The following is a 25,496-nucleotide window of genomic DNA, read 5'->3' on the forward strand; positions in this document are numbered from 1 at the left end:
AAACAAACCCTAACTGTGTGAACCATTACAGTTCATGTTTTAGTGGAATGCTCCAGAGGAAGCTATATAGCAAAATGTTGAGTGTTCAATTAAAAAAATTGGTGTCATAAGGTCATTTATTTATAGCATTAAATTGTCTTGTATAAAACAATATGCACTATGAGTTTGTTTTTGAATTTCTTGCAAAGCTGCATGAGGGGTATCTGCCCTAATTTAGCAGTGCAACACTAGATAGAAGGTAGCTAGTCATCACCTTCCACTACCAATGAACAGTGGGATTGACCACAGTATAATGTCCCACAGCTGAAAGGGTGAGCATGTTTGGTGCAATGAGGATTTGAAGCCACAACCCTCAAATCACGAGTCGAGTGCCTTAACCACCTGGCCATGTCAGCCCTTGCACTATAATAATTAAATTTAAAAGAGACATTTTATAAATTATTAATTCCTAATTATTAAATATATGGTTTGTTAGTGCAACAACTCGTTTTGTGTTCTGTTTCAATTATTGATTTTTGTTCCGTCTTTTGACATAGTGACAGGACTTTTAACATGTTAAAACTAAAATGAGGCGACAAACGAAATTTTAATAAACTGATTATTTAACTGGCTATGAGTACATGTGCAAGTGAGCAAGCATAGAAATAAAAAAAAGAGAACATTCATTTAATATTAAAAATTACACATTATGCAGTTGCAACAATACAGTTCCTTTAATGCAACTTCAAACAAATACATTTGTTAAATTTAGTTATTCTTGAGAAATACCTCCAAGTAATGAAAATAAAGAAAACATGACCAGAAAATTATTAAATGCAAGTGTATTACACAATTTGTTAATATATACATATATTATCCCAAATATATTAAACACCAAACAACTCCCAAAGCAATCAAATATAATTAGAATGAAACTGAATCATTAAATATTGAAGGAAAATAATTAAATATTTAAAAAAAAAATCACTAGTGTATTAAACCTTCTAACAGAAATAATTAACATTATCACAAGAACTTATGAATCAAAACACAACAACAAAAAATGTGGAATAAAGAAACCCAAGTGCGAGAACAGTTGTACATTCGTTTTTTGTATGGAAGCACAAGTATGATATGAATGTAACTGCATAAAAATAAATTTGTTCTCTTATTTTACTTCTATGAGAAAAATTTGACAATTTAACAGCAACCAAAGTTATGTAAAAATACATGTATTTATTTTTTGAAACTGGCCTTTTTGTTTAAAAGAAAAATACTGAATGATTACAGCCAACAAAAGATTATATCTGCTATTCATTATGATTATTATTATTATAGCTATTGCACTGAGAAATTACACAAGTACAACATCACTTTCAACCATAATCACTGGTCTGTCATTGCAAAATATTTCCTTTGCACTTTTTGGGTTGGAAGAGTACAAGGAAAGTTCTGTGTATATTGTACCTGCTATCACAATAGTATTGTGTAGTCGTACACTGTCATCATCTTTGAATCTTGTGCCTATTATAATTATAAATATTTTTTTAAACCAAAATGCATGAACTGGGATAACACATGTATACCTAACTACATACATTCTACTTTAAAACTACAGAAACTTCTAAAAGTCTATCAACAAGCTTCTTTTAGTAGGTCGTGTAAACCACAACTATTATATTCAAGTAGATAGATCACTTCTTATCGAAGCATTCAAGGTAATTCACCTTCAACAAGGTGAAAACTATGGTAATATAGTAATATTTAAAATAAAACTGTATAAAATATTTTCACAATGAATTGGAGCTCAAAATATATTTTATTCTTGAGGGTTAACTGCATTAGCCATCCCTAATTTATAAGTGACAGACTAGAGGGAAGGCAGCTAGTCAACACCATTCACTAACACATGGGTTGCTCAAAGCAAGCAGCAAGTTTGACCATAAAATTATAATTCCCCAGTGGCTAAAAGGGCAAAGATGTTCAATGATGAGATTTGAATCTACAGATTGAGTTGAGCATAAACTTGTATAATGCAAAAAAAGTATAAATGCACAGGTATTAAAGGGGAGTGATAAATAACCAAAGATGGAAGAAACCACATGTGTATATTTCCATATTTAAAACTTCTAATCAGTATTTATTGTATTTGATGCCCTAAGGCAGTGGTTTTTCAAATGGTTTTGTCTGCAGGCCACCAGAAATTTATATTTATCTCTGCAGATCCAAATGGATTCTATACAATATACTACTGCTGATTTTCCATAAATTATGAACCTTTACTTAGACCACTGCCATGAACAGTTAAACTAGAATATTTTACTTTTTTAACTATGTTTGATTACTATTAAATCAATAACATTCCATGTTTTACAAGTTAACATGTCTCATCCTTAAGAGGATTAGTGAGGGTACTACTAAATCTAGGAGCTAACCTTAGAGGGGGGGAGGGATGTGTGTGTGTGTGTGTGTGTGTGTGTGTGTGTGTGTGTAAACAACCTAATTATTCTTAAAATATACCTAGAAAACCTCTAAAGCAAAAATAAGGCTGTGCTAAGAAACCAACAAGAGTCAGTTCAATCATTTAATAATGCACATGTAACATTCTAAAATTTAATGAAAAACAACACATTCTAACACTGTATGCAATGATTTATGCTTAAAAACTGTACAAAATCCATTTATCATTATACTGATGTAACTTATCAACTCCTACTATGTTAGGTATCCTTGTAACATTAGTTCAAAACAATCAAATTTAAACAAACATTTGAGGCATTGCCTATGTGGTGCTTGTAACAGGTACAATAAAGTGCAGTGAAGAGGGATTCACACACACATGTATATACAGAGTAGAAGTAGCTAAGCAACAGCTATTAAAGTAACTGTTGCACATCTGTAAAAGTCTGCCAACACATATCTTAAAAAATATACCCAAATCCACATGTGCATTTACAACTGCTGTTTTCCAGTCTAGCAATTACAAATTAACTTCGTGAAAGTGATATTTAATTGGACCTTTGAATTCATAAAAAGATAGTTTTAAAGTAATACCTAAATTCACAAGCAATAGAACAGAACACATTAAGTTACCAACTAATGAATGAAGATAGACATACAAATAGAAAATTTTATCATCAATAACAATATGATATTTACTACTATTGACATACATTGGAATTTGGAAAGCAACTGTTATATGAAAAATAATAGCCTCAGTGGTGGCTGGAACATAAATCCAGTGCTAATAACTTCACACTTTTAAAGACCTTTATACATCCCTTAAATAAAGATAGTGGTGGTTGCAATTAGCCGAGATATCTAATACACAAATACTGACTGCAATTATAAAATTCAATACAAAACAAGTAACACAAATATACACCCCAAAAAAAAAATTTATATATGATTTCTCTTTATGCTAACTTTAAGAAGGTTAACACTCATTTATACATAGAGTAAGTATACAAAATGTTTCTGATGCTGCAAGGCATAAATATTAAGCACAAGCCCTCCCTCACACTTTTTCTACTTTAAAACAAAACAACCTGTCACCTATATTCATGTATGCAGAAAACATGCATTAACATGTACATCATACATTACAAAAAAGAAGTCCAATTTACAACCAAAAAATGTACAAACCTCTTAGATTTATCACATGAACATCAAAATGTATTGGATATAATTTTGGGTGTTAGTTCATGAAAAATTATCACATATACAAAACAAACTAAACTTAAACTATTCCACTGCATATTTCAAATCAACTAGTTTTTTTTGGCTTTTTTTTTTTTTTTGCAAATAGGTAAAATCTTAGAATAAAATCATTTCTATAACTTGCAATTTTTCATTTTTATGAATAGTTAGACTAAACAAACAGGTCTTTTAAAAAATTTAACACATTAGCACATTCAAAACGCATTTTAGAACTTGTTTTGAAAATGAACACAAAGAGAAGTTAACTTCATAAAACAATTTTTTCGTCTTTTTACATACTAACATTATAAAATGAAAACTTCAATAACAATTAGTAAAATAAATAGAAATAATTCTTCAAAAGTAAATAAACTACCCAAACAGATTTGAAATCTAAATTTTGTTAATTATAAAAATTATCATCATTTATTTCATATCTAATGGTAAAGGTATAAACCATATGATAGTTGTTCTTGTAAGATGCCTTGGAACAATATCAAATTAAATATTAAACTGGAGACTAAAATCCCTATATTTCTTTCTTTGGGACCATAAATTCTCTCTTCAATAACTTCCTTTTTAAAGTATATCTTTCTATGTAAAATATCAGTAGAAATATTTTATTTACTTAAGCTATTTTCTTGCCACATCCCTTGAACCTCAAGTAGCAGACGAACTAAATTATCCAATCCAAGCAAGTAACCTTTGTCTGGACCTCTATGAACATCAGTATTTCCTTCATAACCTTCATGTGTAGTGTGAGCAAAATCAATCATTCTTACATCAACAGAAGAGTAAAACCTCTCCATATTCTGTTGTTTTGTCGCTGAATCTTCTTTAGCAATTTTTTTTTCAATACAATCTCTTCTTACGATATAAGATTCAGATGGACAAGGATTATTTTTGACAAGAGTCATTTCTAAACTGTCATCTAGTAAGTCTTCTGTTTCACCCTCATCTTCTCCACAGCCTTCGTAGATGATAAGTAAAGAACTTGAATAAAACCTAAATGAATGCTGCTTTTCCACAGCTCTCCGTAATTCTTGCAGCTTCTCAATAACTGTGTCTATAACACCTACACGCAATGTGAATCCATTATGGAAGAACTGAAATAATGTGTTTTGGAATCCACTTTCATCCAAGGAACGGCCATAGTATTTGTCTTTCCACAAAAAAGCTTGACAGTCAGCTTGATAAACCTAAATATGTTTAAAAAACATAACAGTATTTTATTTTTAAACAATATATATTTACTTATGGAATAACTAAATGTACTAAAAAAAACTCCCTCTATCCAATAATTGCACAAAAAAAAACCTGATGCTAAAAAAAAAAAGAATAACCTCTCTCAATCTTTATTAACAAAACATGCTTTAGTATTCAGTTTTAAATAAGCTTTCACTTACCTTGCATTCACCTCATTTTCACAACACGATGTTAGATCCATAATAAGCTTATTGAGTAGTTTTAGGCTAAACAATAATGTATAAGGAGAAATACATTATATTTGTCAAGATATTCAAACCTAATAGTTAATTCAATCTTGTCTAAAAAAACTTTGGAAAGAATGTTAATCAATACATCTATATGATAAAAGCAAAAAAAAGTTTACTACATCCTTTAAGCACTAAATTTACCTACTAATTAACAATAATTCATTATTCCTAAGGAGGCAACAAACTTGAACTCTTAAACATGCTTATGATTTATAATATTACAATTTGGTTATATTTAGAAATCAGTTTATTGCCTCTTATATCAAAATACAAGATAACGTCCTTTAAATATTTTTTAAAAACAAACATTTCTAAGATAAAAGAAAGTTTACAAGCAAAGTGAAATAGCTTTGGTAAATTAACAATAAAGACTTTTTTCAATGGATATTTAACAGGGACGTATTCAAGCTTCTGAAACAAATTGTGCAAAAAAATAAGAGAAGTTATCCTTTATGAACAGAGGCATACATATCCTGATCAATATAAATTTATAATGTGTAATTCATGACGAGGTTACGAGTTTTCTTTGTTTCAGCAACATTATTATTGCTACAGATGTAAATAAGTATACATATACATTAATCCTGAAATTAATGTTTAAACACCACATTCCTAAGGATTTTCAAGAATTAGAAGAGCATATAATAATAGTATTTCAACCACACTATATTTGTCATATCTATTGGCAATGATGCATTTTTCTGAATCTTCAGGCCAATTAACGTTTTCTTAAACTGAAAGTATTACTGACATATTCTTCTCACAAAATAGTTTTTATTGATTAGTATTGCCCTCTATTCGTGCAAAATGTTAACACTCATCACTATCCTTCTACACATCCACATGTAAATGATTATACAGCAGCATTCCACCAATAGGAGTACAACACAACCCTTATTCTAACTGGCACCTTCTCCAATATTGCACTTGTTAATCATTTTGAAACTGCTCAGAATACCTACACCACATATCACCAGAACTGGGAAAGCTGGATGGGAAATGTGAAAGGAGGTAAATATCTCTCAGAAATAGATTTATAGTTTAGTAAAATGTTTACTTACAATATCATATCTTACCTCTTCACATAATAGCTGGAATAGTGGAGCACCAGTAAAAAATGATCTCCCCTTTAGGAAGTGCCTAAAGAGAGACCAGAAGGTGTGGAACCAAAAAAGAAAGTATCATACCTTATTGGAAGATTACATCATATCTGATTTAGGTATATTCCTCACACTTTTATGACTGTGTCACAAAAATATAAGTACTATAAGGTGTTGGATGAGGTCAAACTACCACTATGGTCTGTTGCACTTTAGCCATTTAATACCCAGTGGTTCCATTAATTGGTAAAACATTTTATGGGATCATTTGACCTCATCCAACATCTCATAGTATCTAAAATTATACATCAGTTCCACGGTAGGTAGAGAATTGCTCACCTTTTTACCTCAAAATGGGAATTGGTATGGAAGATGATCTTCCAAATGAAAAGTCTCAATGCCACAGAGCATCAGAGGAGAAAAACGATCCCTGTCTGCTCTACTCATGTGTGTCACAAATGCATGGTCTGGAATGAACATATTTATGAATCAAAATACCACTAGAGAGAACTAACAGTCTTACAGAACACCCCATCTCTATGGTGTGCTTAACCTAATCCTGCAACATAATTGTTTTGGCACAGGTGACAATTCAATACAAACACAATTAATATCTGGTAGCATTTGGAATTGAAGTCCATGGCATGAAAGCTGCAGTGTAATTGATATCAAGTGCAGATATTTAAATAAAGGATATCAAGCCAGGCACCAGAGGAATCCATAATACATTAACAATAAAGCTCCTGTAAGTAAATAAATAACAGAAACATAGTAAAGAAAAAAACTAAGTCTGTAGTACAGAGAAAACACTGACAAAGTTGTGAGCGAAAACAAGCACATCTGTACAGTACTACTGCCAATTGAGAAGTGATTAACAAGCACAAATGTGCAGAGGGCACTAGTTATGATAGGGGTTGTTTTGTGCTCCTATTAGTGGAGAGCTGTTGCATAATCATTTACATGTGAATATGCAAACACTTGAGGTGGAAGGCTAGTAGCAAGCATTGAAAGTTTGCACTAAGGGTAATACTAATTGAGAAAAACTATTTTGTGAGAGAGAGAGGTAAGATATCATATAGAAATACTACTTGTATAAGCCACCTGATACAGTTATACAGTGCATACACCTTTTACGACTGGACAAGATTAAAAATGTAATAAGCATAATACTGATGTCTTATGACAAGTATAATTTGAATCATTCTTTGCTTTATGGATTACACATTTTTGCCAAAGATATTTTAATGAGTATGTTTAATTAAGAAATTAGCATAGCAGGTTTTAACAGGGGTATTTGTGAGCTTATACCCAGTAATGTTGCAAATTCTACCAAATTTGAGTTATGGGTCATATACTCACTTTGTATGAGCAACCTCCAAATCATTAGCCATGTTATGTGCAACATAAAGGTTACACTTTTTCATTAACTGGACACAGGTACTATAACAGCTATGTACATTTTAGAATACATTCACAATAACATCATGTTCAACACTTGAAAAACATACTTAACATGATCAGTGAACTGTTAGATGACACTGGCATGTAAAGTATCAGCATGACAAGTGCTGTCATTTCAACTACTTTGTCTATCTTATAGTAGGTGCAGAAAACATGAACAGGCATTTGTAGATTGCTATGACAAGTCTGTAAAAGTTGGGACAGTTAAAAATGAAACAACTGTCCATCTAAATAAATTTTGTATGTTTTATAATATATTAAATACACAGATCAGCACTGGTAAAATAAAGTTTTGGGACAACATGGGATCTACTGGTCCATCTCAGCTGTTCCATCCTCTAAAAACTATAATATAATTAAATACAAAGCCAGTTCTGTGTAGAGTCAGCTCAGTAATTAATATCAAACTTTATTCATATTAATGAATATCTAGGATTTGATAATCTATTGGTTTAAATAATGCATGTCATGTAAAAGTGTAGAAAATAATACACACCATATAGGACTTAATTAGAAGTACACTTAATAGCATTAATTAAAATACAAAAAGTTATTTCTTATGTTAATGAAATTATATTTATTAAACATTAAAAGAACCTAGGGAATACTTATGAAATCCAATACAAATACATTTGGTTTTAGTGCTCTTTGGTTTTGTTTTTTGTATAGGCATTAAAGCAAAACAAATAAAAAAAGGCAGCATCTTTATTAGTTTTACTCAAAAGTCAACCTTATAATTACTGATCAATAAACCTATGAAAATAATACAGTATATTGGTTACCAACATTAAAGTGTCAAGTCCAAGTGCTAGCATAAATACAATAATATTTAGCAGACAATGGGTTTTGACCTAATATAGTAAACTTTTGCACACATACTGTTCTTATTAAAACAACAGCATTTTATTTGAATATTTTAAGCATGATTTATCAATACTTATCAATAACTGTCACATTAAATGTCCTCAATAAGCTTACTAAACATGTATAGTTTTTGGGAATTCACCCTGTTTAAAAAAAAAAAAAAAAAAAATTGTACAACAATCAATGTCAATTGCACTTTTTTTTTAATATTTCAAAAGAAACAACTAATAACCAACAAGATGCAAAGAGTCTCAAACATTTTCTACATGCATCAAGAGTATAGTTATATGTTAATATTCTTCAGAAAAAAGTTTATTTTAATATTCAAGTGATACACATATGAAAATTCTGAAAAATTTGTAAATAAACATTTTAGCTAGAGAATCATATATGCTAATCTAGTAGAATAACATTCTTGTCTCTTGAGCTGAAAAAAAAGTGGTTCAAAACTTTCTTGAACATTAAGTATTACAAATGGTTTGTGAAATAGAATAATCCTAGAAATTCACCTGCATTCCACACACACGGACACCTAGTGATGAAGAAGTGGTTGATGCACATTTAGCTAACTGTCTCTGCCTCTTCTCTTCTGATGCATCATCACCATGTTGTCTTGTACCCATCTTAAGATCCAATATGCATGGTCTGCGAAATCGGTACGTAACATTTTCCAAAAGTAAAAAATCTAAAGCAGGAATTAAGTCAAAACTTGCTGACTTTCTTTTCATGCAGATTTTTTTCAACTTTTGTATTTTGAAGTGTTTAAATCCTAATGCACTGGTAACCACAGAAACAAGATTAAAGTAAAAATTACTTCTTTTTTCTTTCTCGATCGAGAACACATTAGTTTGAATTTATAGCTAACTTTAAATTGAATAGATTTTTAAGAGACCCTTCAAATGTTGTGCTTGAAACACAAATTACTCAGTTAGTTATATGAGAACATACATTTTGATTTTATTCAAAGTCTGGTTACTTTCAATAATAGTCATTCCCCCAAACTATATTTAAATAAATACATACTCCCAATAAATTTTTTTTTCGTTTTTTAGTCAATTTGGGCACATAATTTTGCCTTGCCATATAATTATTAATATGTAAACAATATGAAATACTATACACCTGCTATAACCAAGTCATGTGGCATTCTAAACATATCTTTCTTAAGTTTTGTACTTTTTAATACATTTATTACTAGATTTACTGCTTGAAAATACAAGATAAAGCAAAGTTAAATTCTTAAAACTTCATAACACAAACCTGTTTTTCAATACATGACATAACGAATTATACACAAGTGTTGTTAGCTAAATGTGCAAGTACAAACCTAATATGCTGTAGTTACAAACTGCTTTAAATAGGTTTTATTATACATTTACTTATCAGCAGATAAAATAACTATTATTCAGTTAAGTAAAGCATTGCTAAACACAAAGGAACAACAATTTATTAACTAGTACTGAATATAAACTGTAACACTTCACCTAAAAACAGTGAAATAGCATCAGTAAATGACAAAGTGTGAATCTTATCCAACTTATTCTCCATATTAAGTCTCTTCAAATAGTATAATGGTTACATAAAGGTTTAGGCCTTCTGATCTAACCAGAGCTTGAAAATTATCAAGAGAGATGCTTATAATAAACTCATTTCAGTATAAAATACATTCATGTCTTTATAAAACTTTCTTTCCACTAAAAAGGGATACGTTTGTGATTCGATTTGTAACTATGTGCATTGTGATCACCCCAGTAATGAGGGTAAGAACCTTGGAGTAACATCACTTCATCTTTACAATTGTAAACTTTCACCCTGTAAGTAAACAAATACAACCTTATTAAAAAATTGTGTAACATTTTTTAACCATATTCAAAACTAATACTTGAAATACTGTTAAATGTTTATGTTAATGTAGATACAATATGCTACAACAAGTTATTAATCTAAACTTTTTTATCAAAGTTATCAATTTCCTAGCTTTCACAAAAATAAATTACTTTTTTTTTTATCAATAAAACTGTCTGGGTAACTAACTGGATAATATAACTTATACTTTGTACTGTCAATTTTATCAACCATTAACGTCTTCATCTACATGCACCTTACTTGTAATGCATGTGATATTTTTAGTACTTTTAAAGAGCTGTAATGGATTATGGGTAAATACCATATTTTATTTTAAATGTAATTTAAACATGGTATGTATTAACAAAAAGGCTAAATTACTAAATAGCATATTAACCTGTTGGCTTTCTTTTCACAATTTATTTATTACTCATAAAACTAAGCTTGTTTATGACAGGAAAACATGCACACTATCTAACAAAAGTTGTAAAAATGTTGTTAAGAGGCAAAGTTAATAAAATTTATCTTTCAGTCATGCACGGGACACCTGGTAGACAAGTGATTACCCTAAATGGTAAGAGATAATTTATGTTTGCAGGTAAAATAGAGATTATTTTAGTATTAAATTATTTAATTCTAGACATGCAAAAAGCTAAGATAAATTTATTTTAATCAACTTATATCAAGGTATATATTTGAAAAAACAACAGAATTTTATTTAAAGAACTTCCCACAGCTATTCTATCTGAAAGAGACTGAAACAAAAAAAAAAAAAAAACAGTAAGTTTTGGCAAATAGAATGGACAAGGAGGAAAATAAATTGAATAAATTAAAATAACTGATGTTGCTAATACTGGATGTTATTCCTTTTACTAACTTTGAAAATCCTGGCTGACAAGGAGCAGGTGTCATAAACCTTACTACCACTCCTAAAGGGCACAAGAACAGAATAAATGCAGAGAAGTTTAGTGGAAAGACAAAGTAAAATGCTTTCCACAGTACCTAAAACAACCTGTCTTGAATAAACGACACACAATAAAACAAAAATATTAAACAACTAAATGTAAAAATTATAAAAGTACATTTACTAATATTTATTCCACACAAGTGAATATTTTAACAAGGCTGTTGGCATTTCTTTATAAAACAGTTTCAATAATATAAAAAAATTAAAAATTTCTTGTAATATTAGAGTAGAATATTTAGCAGTTTTCTTAATTCTCACACTTAATAAGTGTGATAAATAAAATAACAATATGCAAAAATAATTGGTAAATTGGTAAAAAAAAGAATTTACAAAATGTTGTAAATACTATATATACTTTTAAAATAAAAATTAAAACAAAATTAGCAATCCAAGTATATACACACTGCCACAAAAATGTAATTTATTATTCAAATTTGAATACAAATTTTAATTTCAAATTAAATTCAATTTTTACTTGTGTCTTGTAACACTTCTTTCCTTTGAATAGCCCTTTATTGAACATCTTTCCACACTGTGTTAACTTCCAAGTTTCACTTATAGATTAGATATTCCTGAGCTAAAGTGAAAACTTTACCTCCATTCTTCTTGCTTTACTAAGTCATAGTACATAAACTAAAATCACATGCCACACCTCTCTTACCATATGCTGTCAACAATTCATTTTGATGTTTGCTATTGGATTATTTGTAACCCAATAAAAATTAAATACTCCAATCCAATACTTTCCATATATGGCTAGTTTGTTTTTGTCATAATAGATTTAGAGTTATTCTGCATAAACTTTATAGATTGCCATCTCCAAGACCACCTGAACCAGCTAAGTAACTTATCCTGATACTAGCTGGTGTACCCATTCCCTGGAGAGAAGTTATATAAATTCATGATTAATGAAAGGTTATCTTAGGAGATGAAAAGTTGCTTCCCTGATATGCAAAAATGGAAATATGCCCATAAAAACTGAAAAAACAAAAAGTGAAACCAAAAACACTTCTGCATGAACTTACAAACCTTCATGCCACATTTGTTGAAAATCCATCAAGAGGAAGCAAAGTAGTGATAATAAAACAGCAACATGAATACAAGAACAGCCATAAAAATTGAAAGTTTGTATATATCTTCCTATGAGGCCCAAAGAACCTCCATACAAAATTTAATTGAGTTCCATGTGCAGGGGGAAAAGTAGTGGTAAAAAATACAAAAATGCTCAGAAGAACTGCAAAATGGAAAATCTGTATGTACCTCCACATATACCTAATGAACTTCCATACCAATTTTGGTAAAGAACTATCCATACCCTATGAAGTAGTTACTAGTTATGTGGACATACAACAGTCAGTACTATTATATTTATATAGATACATATTGCTTAGTTTCATTAGAAATCAATTAAATCATAACAGTTCAAACACATTGTTTTTTTTGTTTTATATTAATATTTTGTTTTCTGAAATGTATAATTAAAATAAATAAAGTAAAACATTAAATTCCCTAAAAAATAAACAGGATTAATTTTCATTGAAATTAAAAAAAAAAAAAAAAAAACCTACATCTAAGTACTGGATTTTGTTTATTTATTGTAATAAAAATTACAAAGTTATTAAGTTAAATAAAAGAAAATTAATGCAAAAATATGTAACAGTATGAGTATAGCACAAGTTGACCAACAAGGTAATAACTTGGTATTGTATTTACACAAAGCTTAACTGCTGTAATAATTTACTTTGACACTAATCTGATGACAGTAAAACAACCAATCTAGATGATGAGGAGATCTGAACTGTATTAGTTTAGGCTGCTGTAATAAACAGTACTGTAATTGTTTGACAATACAGTCATTCTAGAAAAAAAAAGTAATTTGGATTTATTTATTTATATTTGTTGCTATGGTTACAAGTTTGGTCAAGTGGCCCAATCTTGTATAAAGTCAAAGTAGAAAAAGTAAAATATAAAATAAAGTACTACTGAAAAATTTTGATATTTATTTAAGAGATTCTAGAGGTTATGCAAACGAAATCTGAAAACTGTTTTTAATCTTAATATTTAAATTCCCTTAAACTCAGACTAGTAAGAATTAATCAGACTAACCCTATAAATTCAGACAAATTTTTGGTGGAAAAACTTTATTGAAAATCCAATTTTTGATATAAAAAGAATTTATAGCATTTATAAAGAGCTTCCTAAATTTTATGAAAGTACACTATATTAAAGTGTATGTATAGATATGTAGTTTAATTGTTACATGATGGTTGCAAGGTTGGTCAAAAATGACCAAGCCTATGTCATAACTAAAGCATACTGCACTTGTAAAGCTGCTATCTTCTATTAATACATAATCAGTAACAGAAAAAGAGGTCTTTTACATTTATGAAGAAAAGTGACAGTACTTTTTAGAAACACAGTTACTGCAATATGGCATGTAAATTTAAGCTTAATACTAGTTGATTTGTTGTTAAATTATAAAAAAAATTATTGCTTTTTACTTATCAAAAGTCCATTTTGTTGCATTAATAGAATACTTTGTCACAAAATTCATAAAATGTCAAAATAAACATCAACAAGTACAATAAAGAACCTAAATACAAATCAAAACCACTTCAAGACTCAAGGATGTAATTTTTTTTTTTTACCAGCCTCCTTTACATCAAATCAACACCATCCATCCTCAGTGTAATTAATCTAGACCCAAGTATTAAGATAAGATCTAAATGCAAGTATGCATACATGTCCTTTGAACAACAAGTATTTGCAAACGAATTCACATGTGAACAGGTGTGCCACCTTCATTTGTACCTAGGGCTTGAAAATAATAAAAAAATTGCTTGTGTATTTTTTTTAAATCTGGAAATTTTCAACTACTATTATGAATAACATTTTTTGAGATATATTTTATGTAAATACAAAAATTGGGGCCCAATTATAAGTGATGTAGAATGTATAAAATTCCTCAGAATCCTCATTTCAGAACCTCAATAGCTAATTTTTCTTTTATGTGTATATTTATTTCTAGAGAAATCCAAACTTCAAGATGTACATGCATGTTCCAGATAAAATGGTCATACTAGTTTACTGATGCTAAAAAGTCACATTCGCAGAACTTACCAATACTTGCAATTAAGTTATCTAGTACAATTCTTGCAAAAACCTCAAAAAACTCTTGAGATTTCATGACTTTTCCAATGCAGCAGTATCTAAGTACTGCTCTAGTTCTAATTAGAAAGTGTTAGACGAGCTGTAGTTAAATTTTCAGTTAGTTTTTACAAACTTGTTTGATCTTGCCTGATGAAAATACTTGTTTGCTAATGCTATTTTAGAAGGAATGGACTTCCAAAACATTCTTCTCACCTTTAATGTTTTAAAATCCTAAAACAATGAACATCGTACAATATAGTTATTATAAATATAAAACAGTTGTTGTAGATACTCCCTAGACTAACAGCAGTAATTAATGAAGTACTTACCGAAATTTTTCTTCAGAATTCCATTTGTACTTTCTACTGACTTCCCTCATCTTATGACTGCATTGGTCTTTTGCTGAAATGTCTTTGTGTTTTGTTGAGTGGAGAATAACCGATCTATTATCCAATTCACTAACCTGGATAACCCCTAGGAGAAACACATGAAGATAAGCAAATTTATGTCAAAAAAGCATTAATAGGAAAATACTGAAAACAAAAGTTAGAACTTTCCATGTAAAGTTTTAAATTGTTTAATATTACTTATGTAAAAAGTGACAGTTAATACATAATGTTAAATTAGATCTTTGTAAGTTTTCTCATAGCAAAGCCACATCAGGCTATCTGCTGTGTCAACTGCGGGGAATTGAACCCCTGATTTTAGTGTGGAAAATCTGTAGATTAACTGCTGTCCCAGCAGGGGACTAGACTAGATCTAATTATATACAATGTAGATAATAAATAAAAATGGTCAAAAAATTCATGACAGGCTATTACAGAAGTTCAATATCTAAGCCTCTTTAAATCAACCAGTTAAGGAAAGTGAATTGAATAAAAATGTATGAGAAACAAACTTCATTAATAGATTTAGTTAAGAAGTCATGTAAATTTAGTATCTGATCCAAAAACATTTATTTCAATCCTCAGCCTATGAATAAGTAAGCTGAGACCTGAGATAGGTGTTACTGGATTAAACAGTAAATTTTCATTGCAATAAGTATATAATTATTTGTTACATGTAAATATATGAATTTATTCAAACATTTTGTTCTATATTTGTGACTAATTTCAATCTACTTTATATGTTAAAAGCAAGACCTCAAAGCACTATTTAAAAAAAAAAACCTTTATGTCTCTACATGAAACTAAGTATTCCATGTCACACCTCGGTAATATATTTAAAATTGCATTTACAGTAATCTGCATACATTTTGTAAATAAATACATGATATTGGTTACATTTTAGCTACAACTACTTATGTATCATTAAGAGCTTCTGATCAAACACAAGCTGTTAAAAATTAACTTAAAATAAATGAAAACAATATTAAATCAACTAGAAAACCTTTCAAAATTGTTTTCTTTCTGTATCTCGGGAAGTTAGTTTTATATTACAGCACACTATATTTTGCAACATTGATTATAAGTCAAACTTAAATTTATGTATGTACTTAAAAAGTTACTTTTAAAATAAAAACATTGTGTGTTACTTATATTTCCTGTTAGTTTGGAAAATCCCAGTGGTTTCCCATGCCGTTTAGCACCTGTACGAGGAAAACTAAGTTATATTTGCACTGAACAATGTTAGAAACAAAATAAAACTTTCATATATTATCAAAAAACTCTTCATAAAAATGCAATAATTTAATAGTTTCATTTCCACATTTGAAGTAGTCTTTGAATTTAAAAACAAATAAAAAACATAAGTCTCTACATCAATTACCAACTTACCTTTATAGCAGGGTGTGAAGTGTTTCATTTCTCTAGGAACATTAAGGTAGAAATGAAGTTCTTGCTGAATGAGAGGTTTGCATAAAGTATCTGGTTCCAAAAGCAACATCTGTGAATGACCTCCAACCTGGTGGTTAAAGGGGTACATCTCTCTAACATCTTTGTTTGGTCCATGTGATTCCATTATTGCTGATGCACAGTCTTCTGAACTGTTCTCTCTTATTTCTTGGTCTCTCAAAATGTAGTTAAAATTTTCCATTACAACAAAAGAAGTTTGGGACTCAAAAGGTAGTTATTTTTCAACACAACTATTTCCAATTTTCTCTGCTTCCTTTAAAAGTAGTTCTATCAACATACAATTATAGGAATGACAAAAGTGTTTGGTTTAGTGTTTTATCCACTACTCCAATTGTGTTAAATTGAAACTTGTATGAAGAAACTGAAAAGAAACAGTTAATTATATTTTAACAATGTATATAAAGTTTGCAGCAAAACAAAGTTTATCTTTTGATGACAAGAAACCCAGTTGAAATAAAAATGTATCTCAGAATGGCTGGTATGGGTATTAACACTTTTACTGATAAGGAGAGAACAACATTTCGACCTTCCTAGGTCATCTTAACCTGAAAATGGCCTAGGAAGGTCAAAACATTGTTTCTCCTTATCAGTAAATGTGTTAATATCCATACCAGCTGTTCTGAGATACACAAAAAGTTAATTTCATACCTGGTAAAAGACAGGTGAAGATAAACTCACTATTAGTTTCAAATGTACTTATTCATAGAAGGAATCAATAACAGAAAATTAAACATAGAACAAATACTTCACGTATAACCTAGCTTTTACTTTAGAACTGTTTTGGTTTTTAAAATAATTTTTTTGTTTTACTTTGAGTCTGATAGTTTTACTTGCTAATGAAACAAAAACCAAGATTATGCATAACAGTCAGGAAAAACATAATCAACAGTGATTTTAGTTTTAAATATGAGATCAAGATTCACTAGCTTACCCAAAATATATTTTCATACTTAATAATCTCTTCTCTATGGAGTAAAATATATTAAGAACATACTAAATATCCAACCATATGTACTTCCATAACTTATAGATGCTGAAATCACCCTGAAGCTTAATGTGTACATTTCATTCCAAATAAATTTTGTGCATATGAATGTCCAGAAAGTCAATTGCATATGAACATCTATTAAGTCAATCAGCATGATATAACAAAATAATTCATTAGTAGATGTTTCTGATGATTTGAACTGTCCAAGTATTTGAAATTAATGACATTTCCTAATCAATTAATTATTAGGCACATTAATCAATCACTCCCAATTATTCTTATTAAATTTAGATAAGAGGAATAACTGAAACAGTAATAATCCAAATCATTAATATTGATTAGTTGAATATTTTCCTGAGTTGAGACACTAACCAATTAAACTAAATAACTTTAAATTAAGTGAAAATAAAGATAAGAAATTATATTGGCAACATTTCACTTACATGGATAAATGAAACATTCAAAAACAGTAATCACTAGAAACATTAACTTATAGTCAAATTAACTATCCAACTCTATGGACAACGTATGCAAGTTATGTGCTTACAAATCGTTGTAAGTTTGTAATTTAATTTAGATCAAAACTCACCAGCTCTTAAAACACCAAATGAAAGTTAATTTTCATATTCACTGGCTAAGATATAATCCCATCTAGATCAACATTTTATTTCTGGAAGTTTAATAAGGACTGATCTGAAACAATGTTTTAAGTCTGGAAGAATCAAACAAACTTATAGTTGTGGCAGATCCTTCATGTACGTTCTAAACAATTTCATAATTATTATTTGTAGTGGTTATAACCACTAGTTGGCATTATTTTTCTTAATTTTAAAAGTACTATTCAAAAGCAGATTTCTTCATAAAAATATTAAGTAGCAACAATCACTCCATTTCATAGTAATCAAGCAGGTAAACAACAACAGTTTACATTTTCCTTACCGTTAATTATTAAGCAAATACATCCTAGTGTGGAAAACAGTTGCACTTCCTAGCTTATAATTCTCTGTAGAATGTAATGTGCCCAAATGTTATATATTGTTTTGTTTATGTTTTACCTTTTGTGCACACAGAACAACAACAAAAATTAATTTTTACCTTTTTCTTTTACCAATTGTTTCTCTTAATATATATCATATTGCTTTTTATCACATGATGTTTTACTATTTAAATCTGATAAAAAAATAAATAATAGTGGTATTACTATGTAAACACTTCTGATAATACATTAGGTTTGGCCCTTATCAATGGCTTTTTTGCAAATTGGTTAGATAATCTTCTTTTAATAGTTACGATCTGAAGATTCCATTCAATATATGTAACAAGTTTTAATTCCAATTTATGCTATTTATATATTTTTCATATTTCTTTTAAATATTTTTTGAACACTCAGATAATACCTAGTGAATGCATAGATTTAACATGGTTGCCTTGTCTCCAAAACTGAGCTTCATACATTCAGGTACAGAATCAAACTAATTAAACAAAATTATTTTGATATCATACTGCAATCTTATTATTTAAATGAAGTATAAAATGATAAATCAAGTTTAGAAATAATTCAGGAGTATAATTATGGTGCAAAATGTTTAGATCTTTCTCTTTAGCAACATATTACTAAGTTAAACTGTTATCATTTGTTTCTGAATTCTATGTGAATTTCAATTGAAATGGAAATGATGCTGACTTATACACTTGAAAAAAAAAAAGAATTTTCTTGTGTGTGTAGCTTACGACTTCTCAAAATTGAAATACAGGCAAATTAAAACAATTACATCACATCTTGATAATAAAGGATAAGAAACAGAGATTGACTGAAGTCCATAAAACTACACTTACTCTAAAGTTACATGGTCAAAGTAGCACTGTTATGTTTAAATTATTTTGACTGTTCTTTTGGAGAATTACAAGTACCATATTCTGCATTAGAAAAAAAAATGCAGAAAAACCCATGTTAAAAATTTGAAATGTGTTTTTGTATTTATGAAACAATTAAACATGTTTTTCACTCAATACATTTCAGTTGTGAAGTTTAGTTTTTTTTATGTGTGGAAGAACAACTTAAGTTCTTTATCTGTATTTTGTAAAACACTAGTACAATTTTATCCTTGAAATGAGTTGCACCCATCAGGGTGTGTCAGTTAATCAGTGACATTACATACAAAATATGATTTATGACCATAAGTGAGGCTTACTTATCAGACATTTTGTTATTACATGATGGCTACAGTATAAACATTAATTTTTCACCCAACCAATCAGAAATATGTTTTACAGTGTATAAACCTTAAAATGATAGTTCATAATTGTTAATAATCAATAAACACAGTATTGCACTACAGTATCTCATACATTATTAACTAATACATTTTTCCAGTAAGAAAAGTGTGTAATAGCATTTCAACTACACGTACCCTTTTAACATCAGTACCAACTATCATTTCGTTTCCAAAGGATAACAAAAGGAGTTTGGTTCACTTAGTCTATACAATACTCTAATACAACCCTACTCCAAACTACTCAATGAAACCTCTTTTCTTATATTTTATCTCAGTTTTTAAAAATACTCCTCCAGGCTCCTCTCAACCTCCTTCAATGCTACAGCTTCTACTGCCATTGACTGCAAACTATTCCATATAACCAGAGGTTGTTATAGGATTTTACTGGTAGTGATGGGAAGCAAGTGGATATTTTGGGGACCTTTGATATTGGAACTGGAAGAAAAAAAAGAAACCCACACAAGCCAAATTCTTAATTAGGCTCTATGTGATTATACATTACAGCTCAGTTGATAACCTTTACAAAAAAAAAAAAAATGTTTCTTACATACTAAAATGAAGGTCATCCAATCCACAAGATGTTTTCTCTCCAACAAACAGGTCCAACCAATTTAACCACACAACTTCTTCCAAATGACAAAGTTTCACTCCACCCTTTTGTCCTATTGATTTACTTAAAATTTCTCACCATAATTAAATCTCAGTTCTACCCCTAATAAAGGTAATTATAACCTCTAAAATAAAATGCATTTGTTAATTTCCTGTACTCTTCAAGTAGCTCCTCTTATCTTGTTTATACTATATTTGCTCCAGCATGTACAATAACTCTGAATTTTAATGTTCTCATTGTACTAAAATAGTTGATGTTTAAATGTCTTCTTTTTCATGTTTGTAAAAGAAGATCTTTGCAATGTTCCAGATCTATAGCATTTTATAAGTACTGTTCAAACTGACCTGAATTCTGTATATATTAATTCCTAAATAAATGTTATTACTTTCACCACCAGTAATGCTAAAAAAATATTATAACCCAGTGTTATTATAAGTGACTAATACTACTAATAATAGTATCACAATGAACTGGACAATATGACAAGTTTGCTTCCAAACAATCTGTAAATTCAACTTATTTCTTAACATAACCTACCTGTCTGTGGTATAAAGGTCTACTAGATTTTATTAGACTAAATTTCTATTATAATTTATAACCTCTTGAAACATAAGTTTCAGCTGTGTTTGATACATCACATCCTGTTAGTAGTCATGTGACTTGCCTATTAACCAATAATGTAAGCCTAGCAACTAGGTTACTGCTATCAGCAGTGTAAAAATTTTACCTACATATTAAACACCTAATTTTTATAAAAAAAAAGCATAAATACTAAGATATGTCTAAGCATTTAATAACAGATGTACAAATATAAATATACTTTTGTTCATTAAATCAATGAGAAGGTGCACACTGGAGAGAAACCATACAATTGTTTAGTGTGTGGTAAAGAATAATGAACTTAAAAGACATGAAAGAGTACACACTGGGGAGAAACCTTACAGTTGTTTAGAGTGTGGTAAAGAATATGGAAGAAGTAGTCAACTTAAAACCCTACAAAGGACACGTGCTGGAGAGAACTCAAAATTGAAATACAGGCAAATTAAAACAATTACATCACATCTTGATAATAAAGGATAAGAAACAGCAATTGACTGAAGTCCATAAAACTACACTTACTCTAAAGTTACATGGTCAAAGTAGCACTGTTCTGTTCAAATTATTTTAACTGTTCTTCTGGAGAATTACAAGTACCATATTCTGCATTAGAAAAAAAAATGCAGAAAAACCCATGTTAAAAATTTGAAATGTGTTTTTGTATTTATGAAACAATTAAACACGTTTTTCACTCAATACATTTCAGTTGTGAAGTTTAGTTTTTTTATGTGTGGAAGAACAACTTAAGTTCTTTATCTGTATTTTGTAAAACACTATAGTACAATTTTATCCTTGAAATGAGTTGCACCCATCAGGGTGTGTCAGTTAATCAGTGACATTACATACAAAATATGATTTATGACCATAAGTGAGGCTTACTTATCAGACATTTTGTTATTACATGATGGCTACAGTATAAACATTAATTTTTCACCCAACCAATCAGAAATATGTTTTACAGTGTATAAACCTTAAAATGATAGTTCATAATTGTTAATAATCAATAAACACAGTATTGCACTACAGTATCTCATACATTATTAACTAATACATTTTTCCAGTAAGAAAAGTGTGTAATAGCATTTCAACTACATGTACCCTTTTCCATCAGTACCAACTATCATTTCATTTCCAAAGGATAACAAAAGGACTTTGGTTCACTTAGTCTATACAATACTCTAATACAACCCTACTCCAAACTACTCAATGAAACCTCTTTTCTTATATTTTATCTCAGTTTTTAAAAATACTCCTCCAGGCTCCTCTCAACCTCCTTCAATGCTACAACTTTTAATGCCATTGACTGCAAACTATTCCATATAACCAGGGGTTGTTATAGAATTTTACTGGTAGTGATGGGAAGCAAGTGGATATTTTGGAGAGCTTGGATGTTGGTACTGGAATAAAAAAAAAAGAAACCTGCACAGCCCAATTCTTGGTTAGGCTCTATGTGATCATACATTACATGAAGGATGAAGATTTTGTAATTTGCTGCAAGGTGCTCCTTGATGATTACTAAAATTAATTGATCTCTGAACATCTCTAATCATTCTAATCAGTATTAACCTATTGTCATGCACTCTCCACAACCATTTTCTTGCAATCTTTACAACTATATTAAACAATGTACTTTTCTCACATATCCCCAAATCAATATTTACTTTTTCTGATTAAATTAATAACATTTACAAAAAAAAAAAAAAAAATGTTTCTCACATACTAAAATGAAGATCATCCAATCCACAGGATGTTTTCTCTCCAACAAACAGGTCCAACCAATTTAACCACACAACTTCTTCCAAATGACAAAGTTTCACTCCACCATTTTGTCCTATTGATTTACTTAAAATTGCTCACCATAATTAAATCTCAGTTCTACCCCTAATAAAAGTAATTATAACCTCTAAAATAAAATGCATTTATTAATTTCCTGTACTCTTCAAGTAGCTCCTCTTATCTTGTTTATACTATATTTGCTCCAGCATGTACTATAACTCTGAATTTTAGGTTCTCATTGTACTAAAATAGTTGATGTTTAAATGTCTTATTTTTCATGTTTGTAAAAGAAGATCTTTGCAATGTTCCAGATCTATAGCATTTTATAAGTACTGTTAAAACTGACCTGAATTCTGTATATATTAATTCCTAAATAAATGTTATTACCTCAACCACCAGTAATGCTAAAGAAATATTATAACCCAATGTCACTATAAGTGTCTAATACTACTAATAATAGTATCACAATGAACTGGACAACATGTTAAGTTTACTTCCAAACAATCTGTAAATTCAACTTATTTCTTAACATAACCTACCTGTCTGTGGTATAAAAGTCTACTATCTTTCATTAGACAAAATTTCTATTATAATGTATAGACCTCTTGAAACATAACAAGTTTCAGCTGTGTTTGATACATCACATCCTGTTAGTGGTCATGTGACTTGCCTATTAACCAATAACGTAAGCCTAGCAACCAGCTTACTGCTATCAGCAGTGTAAAAAATTTTACCTACATATTAAAACGCCCAATTTATACGAAAAAGCATAAATACTAAGATATGTCTAAGCATTTAATAACATCAGATGTACAAAATATAAATATACTTTTGTTCATTAAATCAATGCGCAAACAATGAAAATTTAGTTTCGAGTAATTATTCAAACGTTATTTGTATGAATAGATTAATGAAAATTGAAATAATCACTATTTATTTTATTTTTGCTCTAATTACAGCTGGTTCGAGTAAACTCCTATTTCTTTTTTAACTTGTGTCTCTTTTGAAACAGTGGTATAAATCTGAATTGCAGGAGAAGGAGTAATGACTGGAAAGGCTTTATATGCTAATTTCGCTATATATTATTTACAAATGTCCCTCATTACACAGGCCTGTGAATTTAAAGTTCATAAACATTAATTTAGTTTTAATTACACATTTTCCATAATTCAGCTGCACAGATTTTGAAAACAGAATTTTTTTTCTAGCACGTAAGGATTTTTTAAACGAATCTGGAAATGTTTGTTTGTTTATTTTTTAAATTTCGCACAAACCTACACGAGGGCTATCTGCGCTAGCCGTCCCTGACTTAGCAGTGTAAGACGAGGGAAGGGGCCGGCATGGCCAAGCGTGTTAAGGCGTGCGACTCGTAATCTGAGGGTCGCGAGTTCGCATCCCGGTCGCGCCAAACATGCTCGCCCTCCCAGCCGTGGGGGCGTTATAATGTGACGGTCAATCCCACTATTCGTTGGTAAAAGAGTAGCCCAAGAGTTGGCGGTGGGTGGTGATGACTAGCTGCCTTCCCTCTAGTCTTACACTGCTAAATTAGGGACGGCTAGCACAGATAGCTCTCAAGTAGCTTTGTGCGAAATTCCAAAACAAACAAACAAACAAGACTACCTGTCTTCCCTCTAGTCATGCCGGGCCATCTGGAAGGGAAAACGCTAACTTGGAACAAATTATTATTGCGTTTACCATGATGAACATATTTCATTATCATGTTTGTTATGTTTGGATTCTAGAACGATCGATAAGACTCTTAAGTCGTGATTGGTTTAGAGAAATCTATAGCCAATAATTGTCAATATTTTAAACATAACAAAACGTGACTTGACTTTAATAAAAATGTTTAATTTATATTGCTTTTTTTTTTTAATTCGCGCAAAGCTACACAAGGGCTATCTGTGCTAGCTGTCCCTAATTTAGTAATATAAGACTATAGGTAAGGCAGCTAGTCATCACCTCCCACCGCCAACACTTAGGTTACTCTTTTACCAACGAATAGTGGGATTGACCGTGAAATTATAACACCCCCACGACTGAAACGACTTGGTGTGACGGGGATTCGAAATCGCGACCCCCAGATTACGAGTCGAGTGCTTTAACCACCTGACCATGCCGGGCCTTCACTTATATTAACGTACATATGGTGTTTTGTGAAAAATCTGTACATGATGGAGAAAAATGGATATCATTTTTGGATTCATCGTACAGGAATTACCGTATAACATTCAAAAACTTCAATACAATGAAATCATTGTCAGAGAATACTATATTCCCCATTCAAAGTGGCACTTCATTGTCAGATTAAAAGTTTGAGGCAAGTAACTTCCTAGTTCCTGTCTTCTATAGTAGGATCCACATCTGTACAATATCAAAAATCATTTTTCCACTTTAAATGTGGATTCTAGGAAAGTGTTAGCCAATCCCTTAGCGTTGATGTTGGATGATAGAATGATGCTTACTGACTCCTTTCCTTCTGGTTAATACTTCCAACTTTGGAATGGTGACAGGTAACCTTAGTAAATTTGCTATAAATAAGAAACTGTAATGGAACAACTCATTTATTTCATTTGTATTGTTGTAGAATTTTATTTTTTAGTTCAAACACTTTCATCCTTGTTTTGCCAAAAGGAATGTTGATGTTACTCTGATAATACCTTTATCTGAAAAAAATAAATTGAAAATAAAACAACACATATTGTGCGAGTGAAGAAATTAATTTTAATTGATAAGAGAGTCAGTGACACAAATGGATTGACTACGAAGTTTGTTAATGAATTTTTGTTACTGTTAGTCACTTCATTGCTGTTTATTTTGAGTGTGTGTTTCAAC

General features: G+C 30.0%; 1 protein-coding gene across 8 annotated transcripts; it reads right to left on the reverse strand.

Annotated features, from left to right (window-relative positions):
• Positions 1 to 694: 694 nt before the first annotated feature.
• Positions 695 to 23,330, reverse strand: LOC143234178 (inositol hexakisphosphate kinase 3-like). Of its 8 annotated transcripts, XM_076471328.1 has the most exons (8): positions 20,826 to 23,194; positions 19,814 to 20,113; positions 16,337 to 16,775; positions 16,096 to 16,149; positions 14,891 to 15,035; positions 10,308 to 10,411; positions 9,109 to 9,284; positions 695 to 4,877 (listed from the first exon to the last, which is right to left on the reverse strand). In XM_076471328.1, exons 3-8 carry the CDS (start codon positions 16,593 to 16,595, stop codon positions 4,299 to 4,301), a joined length of 1,317 nt encoding a protein of 438 aa, XP_076327443.1. In that variant the 5' UTR covers positions 16,596 to 16,775; positions 19,814 to 20,113; positions 20,826 to 23,194; the 3' UTR covers positions 695 to 4,298. The 8 variants fall into 8 exon arrangements, with proteins under 8 accessions (XP_076327443.1, XP_076327444.1, XP_076327446.1 ...); XM_076471329.1 differs by lacking the exons at positions 19,814 to 20,113; positions 20,826 to 23,194 and adding an exon at positions 23,201 to 23,330; XM_076471331.1 differs by lacking the exon at positions 19,814 to 20,113 and having other exon boundaries at positions 21,408 to 23,194.
• Positions 23,331 to 25,496: the final 2,166 nt, after the last annotated feature.

The sequence above is a fragment of the Tachypleus tridentatus genome, chromosome 12, assembly GCF_004210375.1.
Source record: "Tachypleus tridentatus isolate NWPU-2018 chromosome 12, ASM421037v1, whole genome shotgun sequence".
NCBI classification, from domain to species: Eukaryota; Metazoa; Arthropoda; class Merostomata; order Xiphosura; family Limulidae; genus Tachypleus; species Tachypleus tridentatus.